At 33.6% G+C, this 17,090-nt stretch overlaps 1 protein-coding gene across 1 annotated transcript in view; it reads right to left on the bottom strand.

The window, feature by feature from the left end:
- The window catches only part of EYS (eyes shut homolog), an 836,985-nt gene that overhangs the window by 719,910 nt on the left and 99,985 nt on the right, over window positions 1-17,090 (bottom strand). Inside the window, exons 9-10 of the mRNA XM_032185496.1 lie at window positions 10,318-10,484; window positions 2,130-2,383 (exon numbers count right to left, since the gene is read on the bottom strand). Of these exons, the coding sequence (XP_032041387.1) occupies window positions 2,130-2,383; window positions 10,318-10,484 (421 nt within the window). The remainder of the gene's footprint in view (window positions 1-2,129; window positions 2,384-10,317; window positions 10,485-17,090) is intronic.

The following is a 17,090-nucleotide window of genomic DNA, read 5'->3' as shown; positions in this document are numbered from 1 at the left end:
CCTGTTTGCATCTTTGCTTGACTTCCTGCTTGTTCAGATAGACTGATTTTGAGCTTGGAGGAGGTAATCCTTGCCTATCCCATGGGACTCATTCAGGCACATTCTTGAAAGGGCCAAAGTCTGTTCTCAAATCCAGTTTGGTGATCTTGCTTTTTACCTCCTCTCCTGTCTAAGGATTTTGAACTTTGCCTTCTCACTGTCACTGCATGAATACTGCCTTTAGCCTTTAGATCTCTAACAAGTCCATCCTTGTTTGTGTGAAGTCAGGCAAAGCACTTGTCGTTGCTGGTTCCTCTGTTACTTGGGTCAGAGAGTTGTCATTGATGAACTTTAGAAACATACTAGTTCATGTATTCCCTGCTATATTGTCCCTCCAGCAGATATCAGTTTTTGAAGTCCCCACATGAAGACCAGCAAAGCACCAAATCAGAACTGAAATTTCATCAGTGTAATGAATATATATTAGGATAGATTTTGTTCAAAGAAGCCAAATACTTTTCCTCTTTTCTTGCAGACATTTAACTGGCCTGTGTTTATCTTTATGGAATTTAGGTCACCTCCTGTTTTTTTTTTTTTTTTTTAACTATAATTTTTGATTTTTTTTCTTTTTTAATTTATTTCTTTTAGCCCTACCTCAGATGCATATATGGATACTTTATTTCGGACTAGAGTCTAGTCTAAACTTGCTGCAACTGATAAATGTTCCATATAGTCAACAGTAGTAGCAAAAAAGCACAATAATGATGCATTATAATTTGCATGAATAGCTCATGACAGAAAGCAACAGGTTAATGAAAGGGTGCAAATGATGAGCTCTGAGTGGAAAAATTAATACTGTTCAGAGTTGCCTACTTATAAATAAAAGAGGAAAGAGAGGAAATACCATATATTATTAAAGGTGTATTCAAATGACCAAAAAAAATACATGCTCAAATTGGGGACAACAAATCCATAAATGTTTATCAATTACATAAATATATGTATATGCATATGTGTACAAATGAATATAAACATATTTGAAATTATAAATATTAGTGCAGAAATGTTAAAAGTGAGCTTAGCTAGCCAGGATTTATTATGAGAAATTAGCACTGAATTTGCAATTGCTTAATGGTTCAGCACTTCAGCACTGACCCAAAAAGATCTAAATAGATGTATTAGCCCAATGGTTTAACTGGAACTTACAAATATATTATGTGTGCTGTAAATGTCTCCCTGAACTAGAGCAAGAACCCTGAGTAAATTGGAAGAGTAAATTGTAAATTAATGATGAAAAACATTCATTATCAGTTGGTACAGATGGCACTATGTATATTATATTATCTATTTATATCACCACCAGTGATATTATACCACACATTATCAATAAATACATAGAAACATTCAGTGCATTACTATTTGTGCTTGATCATACAGATTAAATGGAAAAGCAACATTTTAGTGTCGCTGAGAAACATGCATTGAAGATGAGCTTCTGTCTTTCACACAAAGTCTGAGTATCAGAGTGTTCACACAAAGTGGAAAATTAGTACAAAAAGGAATCACATTATCAGCTTTATGCTGATCAAACACAGTGCAGAAATCTACAGACTTGCATTCTAGGACTGATGTCTAAGATAAGTAGATGCTCTAAAATACTCATCTATCTTTGCTGAGAGAGTCTGAGCAACTAAGTCCAATAAAGCTGTTTATACATGTAGAGAATGGTACTGCTGATCTCATTACTCCTTATACTTTCCTGTTTCCTGTACCAAAACATTCATTCCATCACGAGATTCTGACATCCTGTTTATGACTGAAACCGCAATACCTAAAACTGCCTAATAGGGAAACTAAACAAACACGATTGAAATTGTGTTTTGGAACTTGATCATTTTTTATTGCCAAAAGCATCAAAATTCATGTTCAGAATTGTACAGTTAGTAGAAGAAGGGTCAGCAGAAGAACAGTTAGGAGATACAATGTAAGAATTTCCATACTAATTCAGTTAATACTCTGTCAAATCATATATACTTTCACGTATACACATGTATACACATAGTTCTTATAAAAAGGTCTTATAAACATTGCTGAGATAGAGTTGGACAGGCACATTTGTAGTACAAGGCACTTCAACAGTGAAAACTTACCTTTGAACCCTTCAGCACAATGGCATGAAAAGTGATCAATTAAATTCACACAGGTAGCTCCATTTTTGCAAGGTGAACTTGAACATTGATTAATTTCTACTTCACAGAAGGGTCCTTCATATCCAGGCATACAGTTACAGCTGTAATTATGCAAGTGGTCCTGGCAGAAACCATACTCAGAGCACTGGTTTCCAATGCAGTCATCTATATCAAGTTCACAGAAAGTGCCAGTGTAACCAAGGGGACATATGCACCTGTTGTTAAAAAGAGAAAATTAAAAAAGGCAGTCTCTGATAGCTGTGTATAGGTCAATAATGTCTAACATGGTTAACAATATTTTTACTTTTAATTACTCACAAATGAATTGGATTCTTTTTTAGTCTTCATTCTTTACATTTAATTAGTCACCAGGTAACTTTGTTTCACATAGACTGCTTGGAACTAAATTAATTAAATGGAACTGTGCAATAATCAAAATCGTATGAATTTAGATGGGACAAAATAGCAGCTGTATAGCTTTTAAAATCAAACTTCCAATTATAATATTGAAATAGAATCGGTGTGATATCAGATTAGAAAATAATTTCAAAACTGAATCTTACAGTCATATGAAACAAAGTGACTGATGTATAAAGCTAATCATGCCCAAAATAGTGGCAGTAGCTCAAAACAGTGCGCTGCTACAGACTAATGTTGCACAATGAGGCTTTGTTCTGTTATTGTTTGCTCAACACGTAGCAATATACACACATACATTAATACAAACAGTTTGTATTAATTAAACCTATTAAACTATTAAACAGAGTGTTCTAGTCCTCTTAATAATGTAAATTCTTACTGTAGATTAAGATATCATTTATTGAAGATTACAATATCTAAGAATCATTCATTTATTTTTTATAATCCAGACTGATCTTTAGTGGTGATAGGATCACAAAACTCAATACATATTTTAGAAACATAATCTATAACGATCTACGTCAAATTCTAAATGTATATTTACAAATAACATTAACACATAATATCATAAATGGAAAGTCTACAAAGAAGGGCCAAAATACTTTAAAATAAATATACTAGTAACTGTCATTATCTAAAATCTGTATTTTTTGGTAATATGTCTATTTTTCAAGAAAAAGAGATTTATTTATTTTTTTTTATGAAGCAAAATCTAAACTAATCAGGTCTTTAATTTTAATACATTTTCTGCTAATTAATAGCATTAACGATTAATAGTTACCTTTTACATTGATATCTTGTACATATAACAGTAATATGTACTAAGTGGATTATATTGTGTGTTTTTCTCAAATTTAACATATAATGACATAAGTAGAGTTCTGTAGGCTTTGGATATTAGCATCTGACTTTATTTATTTGTACCTCCAGCATTTGTATAAGATACTAAATTATACAACATGTTTGATTTATATTATCATTTTATCTCTAAGTTATTCTATGATTTTTTTCTTGAACACAGTTTTGTTAAATGGTGTAACAGTGATGTAACTGAACTTCAAATACCTTTTCCTGTCTTTCTTATGAATGATATGAAGTCCAATGATCTCTAAGTAATTAGGTCCTTTACTCTAGGACTAGGAATAATATCATCACCACATTAGATTTTAATGACTATGACCTTGCATTGGTACTTCAACAGTACTAAAATACTGAACATGATATCAAAAGCTGAACATGGTATCAATGGTAGATTGATTTGCAGTTTTAATTTTCTGTAAAGCTAAAATGCTTCCCTACAATAAATTTAAAAAACACAAGCCAAGAAAAAACAAGCAAACAAAAAAATGAAATATTAATCTTTCAATGACATACATATACATATACATATAATTTTTAAGTGAATGTCTTGCCCTTTCATTTTCACCTTTGGTATGTGGTGAGTTACAGATACTTCAGTAAGTTAACAGTAACTACAGATGTACATGTGGTACCATAATTTGTATTTGTAGGTGAATCTGTCACCCAAGAAATGTTTTCTTGCCCTTACCAGCAGAAGCTCCCTGTCTGTGTGCTGACCAAGCAGTACAGAGGCTCCGCCTGGCCTTGGCCTGAGCTGGATTTCTCAGGTTCAACTACTGCACCACTGCCCAGTGGCTGCTGCTGCCCTGCTTTAGCTTCAGCTCTGAATGGCCCAGCTGGGGAGAGGGAGACACCTCCCAGAAAATACCTGGAGATGCTAATGTCACCCACCAACTACTTTCTTACAGAATAGTAAAATGTCAACCTTAGAAACCAGAGAAACATTGAAAGGACAAGTAAGGCATCACAGAAAATGTAAATATGAAGTTTTGTATACCACTTTTAACTGTTTTATTGAAGATTGATTGTATTCATTTAGACTACTAAGTATGGCCATCCGACTAATAATTTGATCTATTAGGCTCTTAATGGGAATAACAACAATTTCTTAGGTTCATGCGTTCTTCCTTTAGTCCATAACAAGACTGAGTGTAACAGATCCTAGGAAAGAAAACCAATACATTAGTGCTTTTGCTACAAACACAGATTTTAGTAGTGGATACCAAACTCAAGCCACAGTTACTCTGTTACAGATTGCTTTGCCCCAACACATGTGGTGTAGATGGCTGAATGTTGATAATCTACTGCCTAAAACTGGTTAATATTGCACAAAAATTTGATATGCCCATGAAATAAATGTAAGGTGGAGACTCATAAGTCATGCACAGAATTTTATCTAAGAAGTAATATGACTCTTGAATGTGGATAGTTATGGGGTAGCTGTAATGTGTTCCTAACAAAATGTAGTAAGACATAGCCTTTTTATCCTACAACGTCTGGAACAGTAGATATGTAGGTAGGTGGGTTCATACTGTTTAGTCCAGGCACAGTAGCTGTCACAATGCATTTACAGACTGTGTGCACTAAAGTGATGTAGGACTTGTGCCATTGAGTAAATAACTGTGGCAACTGATGAATCTTTAAAATGACTGAAAAAGGCTAAAGACCAGACTGAAGATACACTGTGGCTATGTTGATCTGTGCTACATGACCCAACTGTTTTCTATTTTAAGACAAGAAGACACATTTAAGCTAGGCACTAGCAAAGATTTCTCAGTATCTGTTTTCCTTTTTAATATATATATATTTTTATGTTGTTATTATAATAATACAAACAGAGTAACTGTATTTACTCAGTGTTAATTATTTTGTTTTCTATAGAAACTGAGAACACATTCATAAAGGGACTGAAAAGTTACTTAGTGCCACTTTGGCTTTTTGTAAGTATCTGTATTATCTATAGAAAAGCTGTAAGTATATATAATTTATTACAGAGATATTCCCTAAGAAATTGTAGCATATATTCACCTACTTTCTGGAGCTTTAGCAAAGTGAGGAAATGCATTTTTCCTCTTTCTCTATTGGAAAAAGCCTTTTATTGCTACAGAAAACTGTGTTCATCATAACAATAACTTTATATGGCAGTGCCAACTAGGTCCTGCAGTCAAATTGCATGTATACTATAGAACAAATAAAATTGAAGATGGAAAATTATATACAAAGGAATCTAATCAAACAGCTTAATTAATCCACGTGACAGAAAAAAAAAAATGGAAAAAGTCAAGGATGAATAAAGCTTTAGATAATGTGATACTCCAAAGTTATCTAAATTATGTTTGCTTTCATAACCTTGCTGGCATCAAGCAAATAAGATTTTCATATTCTAAAACACTTTATTTAACAGTGTCACTAGGTCTTTCCTACTGAGGTTAATTCAAGATTAAACTATACATATTAAAATATATATACTGAATATTGAAAATTGAGTTGGAAAATTAAACTTTCCTGTACACCAAATCCACTTTATGGGAAATTTTCCTGCATCAAACTTCAAGAAATGCTGACCTCAGAGCAATACCTATAGATAAAGATATATTTATAAATCATAATAGTTTAATATAATCTTTTATTTAAATTGCAATAGTAAGTCATGCATTACAGCTTCCTCAGGCATCTTAATCTTGATGGGCTTCCCTGGAGCTATAAGTGTAGAACTTCATCTGAATGGACTGAACTGAAGAAACATGAGAAACAGGATAGCTAATGGAAACTACATTGAATTATACATTCTATCTTTTTCCTTTATTGCTTCCCTTTACTAAATAGATTATAATATACTATCTGTTACCTATTTCAGTTAAGATCTTGATTGTCCAAAACTTTACTTATTGTCAAGAAATAATTTTGCAAGGGTGAAGAAAATAACCCCTGCCCCCCTTGGATTTTAAAACAGGAGGAACAACTCCATGAAGTGTTCTTTCACTTTATTCATTAATTGCTCCTCACTGGCCAATGTTAATTCTGTTCTTCTCTCTCCTCTTCTACAGAGAACATAGTGGAGAGGGAAGGGCTATAGAATAGAATAGAATAGAATAGAATAGAATAGAATAGAATAGAATAGAATAGAATAGAATAGAATAGAATAGAATAGAATAGAATAGAATAGAAATAATGAAATTATTAACAATAAGGAAATTCTTCCTAATATTCATTCTGAACCTCTTCTGCTGATGCTCTGTGCCAGTCCTACTCATCCTGTAATCAGTTACCAGGGAGAAGAGGCCAGCACCTGCCTCTCTACGTGTCCTCCTCAGGAAACTGTAAACAGCAATAAGGTTGCCTCTTAGCCTCCTTTTCTAGACAAACCCACTCACCTCAGCCTCTCATACAACATGCCTTCCAGCCCTTTTTTTCAGCTTTGTTGCCCTCCTCTGGACACTTAAGTACCTTAATATCCTTTCTATATCATAGAATAGAATCATAGAATATCCTGAGTTGGAAGGGACCCTTAAGGATCATCAAGTCCAACTCTTGACACCGCACAGGTCTACCCAAAAGTTCAGACCATGTGCCTAGAACTGAATATTGCACACAATATTCAAGGGGGGGTGGCACCAATGCTAAATATAATGGGAGAATCCCCTCTTTTGACGGGCTGGCTATGCTGTGTTTAATGCATCCCAAAATGCATTGCATTAAAATGCAGTGCCCACTGTTCCAATCTATCTAGATCCCTCTGCAAGGCCTCACATCCCACCAGGAAGTCAACAGCGTATCCCAGTTTAGTGTTGTCAGTGAACTTGCTGCGGATACATTCCAGATCATTGACAAAAATGTTGAACAAGACTGGCTTTGGGTCAGATCCTGGGGGAGCACTGCTAGTGACCATCCTCCAGCCAGAGGTAGCCCATTTGAGATCTGCCATTGAGCCAGTCCATCACCCAGTGCATTGTGAAGCTGTTCAGCTCCCATTTGGACAATGTGTCCAGAAGGATGCCGTGAGGGATGTATCAAAGTTCATTCTAAAATCCAGAATGATTACATCCACTGCCTTCTCCTCATCCACCATGCATGTGACCATATCATAGAAGGGGATGAAATTACCAATCTTCTCCATATTTTTCCAGGGCCTGAGATTAGACTAAGTAATTTTGAAAGGAAAATTCAAATACTTTTGTATGTAGCAACACAGTCTATTTACTAAGGCAAAAAATCTTCTGTTTTTCTCCCAGGTATATGTGACCAAGGGTCAAGACATCCTTTTGGTATGCTGATACTTTGGACCATTGCATGGTATCTGCCAGATTCAAAGTATCTACAGATGCATCATCAACCCAGTGGTAGGAGCAGTACTTTTCGGGAGAAGATATCACTTTCAGTACATGCTGATTAACTTATGATAACTCAAACAACAGAAGCTCAGCAGGAAATGCAGTAATTCATTTGAATTAGTAAGAGGCTTTGTGACAGTCTGTTTTTAGCCACTCTAGTTGTTTGAGAGGCTCACTAAACCAAAAGAGTAAAACTTCTAAGAGATGTTATTCTGATTATGATGTTCTTATTATATATCCTTACTATCATCCTAGTATAAATAGAGCGGCATGAAGCTCAGTGCCCCTCCTTCATCCAGAGTGGCTTCCTGTGGCGAACTTTAATTCTGCTCATATATCAAATGTACACCTATAGGACACTACTGTCTGGAATAGCAGTTATGTAATGGGAGGAGAAAGAGTAAACAAGTCATGTGTATTTTCAATCTGAATGTGTATTTTCAATTTGCAAAAACCTGACAGCTCGCCTCACAGAAGGTGAGAGTTTAAAAGAGGGTAGGCAATGTTGCTTAAAGATAAGCAAAGCTGTATATTCTCCATGCTTTTCTGGTCTTAACATTGCTCTAACGAGCCATCACTGGAAAATGTGTTATGATCAAGGTTTAAAAATTAGTTTAAAAGTTATGCTTTCTTAAACTGGGAGAATAGCCTAGAATTTTATGTTAATTTTCCATTAAAAAAAATAGTATATGACATTTTAATAGTTAGCAAATAATGAAAATGTTTACTTAATGAGAGGAGGAGATAAAGGTAAGTAATTTTTTTGAATGACTATAATAGCTTTAAAAATAGATCTCAGTAGAATTGTTGATGTCACTTACACATATAATTCACCATATGTTCTGCTGACAGTGTTCTTATGTCTTCCTAACACTACTTTGCATCAAATACAGCTCTAGATATTTGCCTTATCAAAAATTATACTTTAGGATAAAAATAAAAATAGCAAGAGTCTTTTGAAAATGTTGGGTGATTACAGCAGTTACATTCAGCATTTCTCCTATTCTTTTTAGTTTTAATGGAGTATGGGAAAGGGAAAATTACAATAGTTTCACTTGCTGAAAATAACTCCCGGGAAAACCATAATTCAAGATACAGTTCAGTTCTCATAAAAAAATCTTCTTTGTCATTCAGAAGTAACAACCTTCTGTCCACAGAGCTGCTATTATGCTGTGAACACTTTGCACACTGTCCTTGCAAAATATCCTATTATGTTTCTGTGGGGTCAAGTTCTATGATAAAACTGTCAGCTAGCAAGTTTTCTTGTTCCTTATATAAACAGACTAATAAATCAGCATAATTTGTCTTTCAAAGACTGAAAATGTAAGAATTAAGTGCTTTCTCTTGCTAGTCTGAGTCTGGATTAGTGAGCTAAATTCAAAATGTCTTGTTCTACTGGAAGTCTTCAAATCTACTCATTTTGTGATAAATATTTGTGAATTTTTAAGTGAAGCATGGCTTTGTTCTTCTAATAAAATTCTCTTTTCTCTCCTTGAGATGGACAGGAAAACCAAAGATTTATCAATCAAATAAAATGTCAAATTACGTCCCAGAACTTTGAAATAAAAGTTGGTTGTGTAATCTGACAAAAAAGAAGGATGTGTATTTTGCAATGGCTCTGTAAAAACAAAATCCTTCTGACTTTGGTATATTGAGATTCACATGCTTATCTATATTTCTGTGTTTATTTGGGGATTTTTTTATTTTTTTTTTTTAATTTATTACAGCAGTAATTATTATTACTGAAGAACCTAGAAATATAATGGTGGAGTGAAAGAAGTGTTTAATTTGTGTTATTTAATTACAGTGCTTTCAAGTTCAGGAGAAAGCATAAAATCAAAGCCCTTCACAGATACATTCACAGGCATTATGTACAGATTTTAGTTATTTTTTTTTTTTTTCCCCAGAAGAAATAAATAAATAATTCAAGTCTGATAAGAACAGAGCTCTGTTTATTCAAAACATCCCTTTCCATTTGTTTTTCCCCATACTTTTATAGTCTCATTTTCAAATATCTATAGCATATTACAGATCACTAAGTAAAGCATATATTTTATGCTTTTCAAAAAATTCACATATTAATACGTAAAATTCACATAAAAAATTCACAAATTCACATATTTTTCAAAAAAAAAAAAAAGCTACAAAGCGCTAAAAGTTTCAACTATTCATCTGAAAATAATGAATATATAATTCAGATTTTAATAAGAAAAGCTATTCCATGTCACACTCCAGGCTTAAAAACTGTTTAGCATTTGCTAAATAAATGTTTTATTTATAAACATTATATTTGCATAGCTGGTTTAGCTTCTTTGTCCAGCAAAAATAAATATTTGTAAGGCTTTCCTTTGTGATACTTTTGACTAAATAGCCTATCTTTTTGAATATGTGTGCTTATTAAAATTTAGTATCCATGTCACTGTCTAATCTGAGAAAAATATTGCTGCAATAGCAACTCCTGTTGTAATTCTTGTTGAAAGAAAAATATTTTCAGTGCTATCTTCATACAGTATCTACTTCTAACATCATGTTAGTACCTGTATTCATTCATTCCATCTTCACATGTGGCTCCATGTTGGCACTGATTTACTTCACAGTCATTAATATTCTCTAGGCATGTTTGTCCTGTCCATCCAAGAGCACAGACACAGTGAGATCTCTGGTTGTCCTCATCATAGAAACAGCTACCTCCATTTGCACATGCCTGATGACAAGAATTACATCTATGAATAGGCTTTTCTTTAGATGTTTTAGATGTTGTCTTTTTTTTTTTTTTTTTTTTTTTTTTTTTTTTTTTTTACCCTGGTAACAATAAATCACTGGTAACAAATACTGTATTTTAATATTTTAAATTGTAATTCCACAAAATACAGATCTCTGAGGATGTAAAATGCTGGATGTCATTAAAACAACATATCATAAGATATCATTCATTGTTTAATTGGAAACAGACAGTTACAATTCAATATAATGGTGGCAGTTGTCATAATTCACTTTAGAATATGCTTATTTTAGGAGAGACGATAGTGAAATAACCTGTTATTTTTCCATTGAAAGAGTGATTGAGTTCACCTTTCACTGAGAGAGTGCAACTGTTCCTACATTTAAAATTCAAGGTTAATATAATTTAATTTGTGGCTTTCAGGATAAAAAGACAGAAGATTTTTAAAACTTGAATCATGATCCTAATTCACAATCTTGAATCCTGTTTACATCAATATATCTATAGATAATGATATATCACAGAATCAAAGAATATCCTCAGTTGGAAAGAACCCACAGGGGTCATGAAATCCAACAGACCACCCGAAAATCAAACTGTATTTCTGAGAGTGTTGTCCAAACACTTATTGAAATCTGGCAGACTTGGTGCCATGACCACTTCCCTGGGGAGCCTGTTCCAGTGCCCAACCTTTTGGTGAAGAACTTTTTCTTAATTTCCATCCTGAACCTCCTCTGATACAGCTTTGTGCTGTTCCCTTGGGTCCTGTCAGTGCCCCCCTTTCTGTCCCATGAGGGTGAGGAAGCAGTGGGCTCACAGCTCACAGATCACATCACAGTCTCCTTCTCTAAACTGAACAAACAAAATGATCCCAGACACTCCTCATATGGAGGAGCTGTTTAGTATCTTTATCAAGAGGGTGCACTGGGATTGAGTGCACCCTCAGCAAATTTGCAGATGACACCAAGGAGGAGTGGGCCCATATGAACCTAATGAGGTTCAACAAATCCATGCGTAGTTACACTTCTTCACCACCGTTGTAGCTCTTCTTTGTGCACATTGATATATATATCAATATTACATCTATGCTCTGGGAAAACTGGAGTCTTCTTTCTTTTCAAGCTGTAAATCTTGAAAAATTAATAAACCTAGACAGGAAAACCAATTATTATTAATATTTTTGGTTACATTTCTTTTCTCTCTCTCTCTCTCTTTTTCCCCTAATATTACTTATTAAAACACTATCCCCTGCATTCTTTAACCATTACAGAAACTTGTAAGTAGGAATGAACACTCCTTTCTTTATTTTATTTTTAAGGTCTAGTTTCATTTCAATGAAAATTTTGCTGGTGTAGAAATGGATAGCTACACTTTCATTTCAAAGCAATTAAGATCTCTCTTTCTAATCAATTGGTTCCTAAAGAAAATGGTGTATAGAAGATGAGCTAATGTACTAGTACTTCAGTTTGATTGAGTTTGAATCTCTTTAAAATATCGTTAAGATTTGTAATAATAACAGTTCTTGCCAGAAATCGTCTAATACTCATTTGTCTTTGATTAAGTTTTAAATTGACCTTAAAATTGAGATATTTTTGCTATGCTCTCAGTACTGAATTTTAGGCTTAACTTTTTTTGCTATGCTCTCAGTACTGAATTTTAGGCTTAACTTGGGATTCTGTTTAAATAGGATATCTTGAAGAGGTGCACAGCTAAAGATAAATGCAAAGAAAGCTACTGTGTGTACAGTCTTGGAATGTTATTTTATTTTATTTGTATTTTTATGTGTCTTTTTTTACTTAAGCATTGCTGCAGGATTTTGTGCTAAAGAGTAGTATTTACTCAAAGCTCAAAAAAAAAAAAAAAAAAAAGCCAAAGAAACTTACACTCAAGAAAAAGTAACACAGTTGTAATTGCCTAATAATCTTCAGCCAAGCTATTCTACCCATTGATGTTTGCATATACCTGGTCAGGGATAACATTAATATTTACTTTCACCACATGTGAAAGATAGGCTAAGCAAAATTTAACTATGAAGTGAGCACATTCAGCTCCCATGGGCTTAATTCTGAGAAATTTCTACTTATGTGTGGATTAAATGAATTCTGACATTTCGTCCATAATAAAAACATGATTGTACAAATCATGTGCTGAGTTTTCTAGGTCTGTTTCAGGACTGGGGCTTGTAAGAAGGTAAAGAGCAGAATCAAATCACAAAATCATTAACACAATTGTTGTTAACACAAACAGTGTTTTTAAATCCTAAAGATTATCTTTATGAATTTTATCTAGGCTATGTTAAAATATTAAATTTGTTTTTTTAAACATAAATCATTTAGGAAGAAAATAGAAAATTAAGGTTCACTTTTAATTCTTGGAAGTTGTACTTAGATAAAGACACACACATCAAGATGAACTGCACATGCATGCAGTTTATTTCTAATTTATCAGCTACTGCACAGACTTCAGCTTGCAACTGTCAAATAATATGATCTAAAAAGGAATAAGAAAAAAAAAATTATCTGTCTGCCAATAGCATTTAAAACAAACAAACAAACAAACAAACAAAAAATACACAAAAGCCTGGAAGATAGGATATAAATCGGAGAAACAGGATTTAATGTCCATCTTCAGTCTTGCCAAGGTACTGACATCATCCTGGAGGGGAAGAATGTACAGATCCAGTGAGGATTGCTCAAAATGCTGCTATCAGAACTGCTAAATTCTTAAGAACAGACTAAAATAAATTAGTACCTAAGGATGTAAACCAGGTATTAAGAGAAGCTTTCTGAAATGGTTCAGATCTTAAATCATAAAGGAATTATCTTTAATAATCCAAGCTGATGACTACAAAGTGTCCCTGTTTACATTTTAAAACTGAAAAAGATTGGGAAAAAGTGTTTTTAACTCCTATGATTCATTTTATAAAACAATAACCATTGGCTAATTTCTCCAAGTTCCCGTACTTCTCAAATTTCAACCTCCACAATACTAGTGGAACCAATTATTTTTTAAGCTTGCTAGCACTTTGGAATGCTTTGAGGGAAGTAATAGAATTGAGCCATAGGATTTATGTCAGTAAAATAATCTCAGGATGCCTCCTCTTTTGTGAATTTTTGGGTCACAGATGTGAGATTTTGAAGTGAATTTCCCAGTTATCACTATTTCTGCAAATTTCTGACATTGCTGAGCAATTGCACAGACCACAGGCCAGCTTCTTTTTGTATGAAACTAAACAAAAGATGCATTTTGGGAACATGCCTAACATGTTCCAAACAGTAATCATCATCCAGTCAATCCAGTCAACTTTCAACAAAAACTGTTTCTCTCCATTGATTTTCTCTACTGCTACACTACTGCTACACTACTTACTGATGTAGACACAGAGCAGTGAGAATGCTATACTTTAAATTTGGCATGAAATACTAATGTTTTATGTTCCTGGCAACTGACACCCCAATACTGAGGTTACACTAAGTAACAATGCTTACTAGGAAGTCTGATTTCTTTCTTATACTGTGTGTACATGCAGCAGTTCAATTGTGTGTACAAAGTACAATATATGATGAGTGCAGGGAATAACCTTTATCAATACCTTATCTCACTAAAAAATATTCCAGGGTAAGAGTAAGAAACACTATATAAACAGAAATATCCTTCTGGCAGAATACTACTTTCTCTTTTTATTAACAGAAGTATTATTAAGACATGAGTATTAATTCAGTCTTCACAGCCAATGAAGCACTTATGTAGATATCACTTTAAAAATATGGTTATGATCAGTTCTGTTGCAAGACTGGACAGGTTTTTTTTTACCTATACAAATGTTAAGGTCTTACCAAAATCTCTTTATCACTGTGTCTCTGCGGATAAGGGTATGGCTGCCTGAAGATTTAAAAAGTTTGCCACAGCCTTTTTTTTGACAGAAACAATTTTGTGGGGGTGGAACCCCAAGCAATGAATAGCAGTCCTGTCCTGTGGATATCATGCTGACCTCCACTGAATAAATGAATAATCTTGAGTTATGACAGCTATTAGCTTGCAGAAAGTGAGAAACTAAATTTAAGTTGAAAATCAAAAAAGCACAGACAATTCACTAATTGGCCACTATACTAAAGCAGGAGATTGGGCTAACAGCTTTGACAATTACTTTGATATGATTGAAAAATACTACAGATAACACTAGCTATGTCTTATCATAGAATATCCGAATTGAAAGAGACCAACAAGGATCATTGAGTCCGACTCCTGGCTCCTCACAAGACCATCCAAGCCAAAAAAAAATAAAAAAAATAAAAATCAGATCATGTGTTTGAAAGCACTTAATTTCTTGAACTCTGGCAGGCTCGGTGCCATGACCACTTTCCTGGGGAGCCTGTTCCAGCACCTGACCACCCTCTGGGTGAAGAACCTTTTCCAACCTGGACCTTCCCTGTAGCAGCTTCAAGCTTGGGTCCTGTCACTGGTCACTAGAGAGCAGAGATCAGCACCTGCCTCTCCGCTCACCATTAAGCTGAATTAATCTAATGCACACAAAATGGAACTAAGTTTCTTTCTCTGAGGCATTAGATGCATCCTATAGCTTTATTGTAAAGTGCAGGAAGGCTCCCTCTCCTGCGTATTCCGTATAGGCCTAGCATGTTGCAATAAACTTATTACTCACCTTGCTCTTACCAATTCTCTAATAATTGCTGTCAATAGAAATGTTATATTTTGTAGCATACATCCTATATCCTAATGGGACAAGAATTCTTCTTTATTTCTTTTGATGTCATAAATACTGTCTTGTTGGAAGTCATTAATTTAAAGATGACAGAAATCTGATTTATTTTGAGGTCCTTCATAATTCTAGGCACATGGCAGTTAGGCTTCTTCCTGGTTACAAAGATTAGAGTTTGAAACTTAAAGGAAGACATTCCTTATTTTAGTATGTTCATTTTTATTATTTTTGTATGCTTATTTTAAAGAAAAATAGCCTTAACGCTTTAAATGTTATGCCAGGGGAAAAAAAAATCATGTTGGTATCATTATATGTTTATAAAAAAATAAAAGAACAGCAGTAACTTAACTTTACCTTTTAGACTTTAAGATAACATTAAAAACATTAACATTCTTTTTAGTCTATTGTCCTGAATGCACAAACTGTGTCAAAACTGTTCACTATGCCTAAGGTACCATCGGAGAGGGAAAACAAATGAAGGAAGAATGAAAAACATATACTAATGTTCTAGCCACAAAGAATATATAAAGGATTAAATGCTGAATGAATTATGTAATTTATTTAATAATGGAAAACTTTGATCTCACATCGTTACATACACTACTTCAAAGAGTATTCAAATATTCATTTGCCTGAATAAGACCATTATTTTTTCCAATAAGCAAATGATATTACTTTTATGATAGGCTGAGAAAACAAGTAAAAAGCCAAATATATCACTCCTTTATTTTAGTTTTTAGTTGCTTTCCCATTAGAAAGTCTGCTAATTATTGACATTATGACAAAATTAAGTTCCCCATAGAGTAATTTCATAAATATATATAGATACATGTATATATATACTCCACATGAGATTGATGATGGTCTGTGTCGTGTTTGTATAAATAAACTAAATGTTTGCGAGCTTTTAAGCAAATATTACAGTACAATGTTTTAGTAGCTCTTATCAGCATCCTTGGCACACTATTACTTCCCATTCTGACTAGCCATAATGATTATTACATCATTATAGTGTTATGCCATGTGCAATAAATTTGCACTCAGTATGGCACTTTAAATCATAAAAATCTTAAAATTTACCAGATGCTGAACAATTTAAATATAAACCTGTAAAGCAGTATGTACATGTATTTCAATACTACATTTCTTAGTCTTTGGTGAGTGGGTACCCATGGACTTCAAGGTGACATAAATGTTGATTGCTTCTTTGTAAATACATTGCTTGCTCTGCATGGTATATTTTTATGGTGAATATATTTCAATAAAAGACTTGATTAAACCTTTGAAACACTGGTTATCATGTTAGAGCAGCTGTTTGGAATGGATATATGGCATTATGTATACAGCTTTAAAAATAACTTTCAGAATTAAAAGGTACTACAGTATTTTACATTATCCCATACCAAAATCTTAGTAACTCAAGGACCTGGGTCTGTACTCCACCCTGATGTGAACGAATGTTACACAAACCAAGAATTTAACTAAAAGCATCACTAAAGGAGACCGTGAGAAGGACACGGTAAGCAAAGTTCTTAAGACATCTGGGTCCACAATGGATGCTATTTTGGCCTAAGTATTTTCAGTATCTAATTCAATGATTTATAAAATAATGTACTAAAATGAAATTAATTACTATATTATATGAGCACTTAAAATTAATTTCCAATAATTTTGCTTGTTTTCTAATTACATTTTTCATATTCCTTGCAGAGTTAGTCTTTATTTTTTGTTTGCTTGTTTGGTTTTCTTTGGTTGATTATTGTCTCTGCTCATTTTCTGTGGAAATGCAGCTTTTGTTATTCTTTCTGTGCATTGGTGCATCATCAGCCTTCTCTCTAATAACTTTTAAACACATCAGGACATTTCAAGCA

The sequence above is a fragment of the Aythya fuligula genome, chromosome 3 (assembly GCF_009819795.1).
Source record: "Aythya fuligula isolate bAytFul2 chromosome 3, bAytFul2.pri, whole genome shotgun sequence".
Classification (NCBI taxonomy): domain Eukaryota; kingdom Metazoa; phylum Chordata; class Aves; order Anseriformes; family Anatidae; genus Aythya; species Aythya fuligula.
Note: the sequence above shows the minus strand (reverse complement) of the source record. Positions and strands in the feature narration are given on the sequence as shown.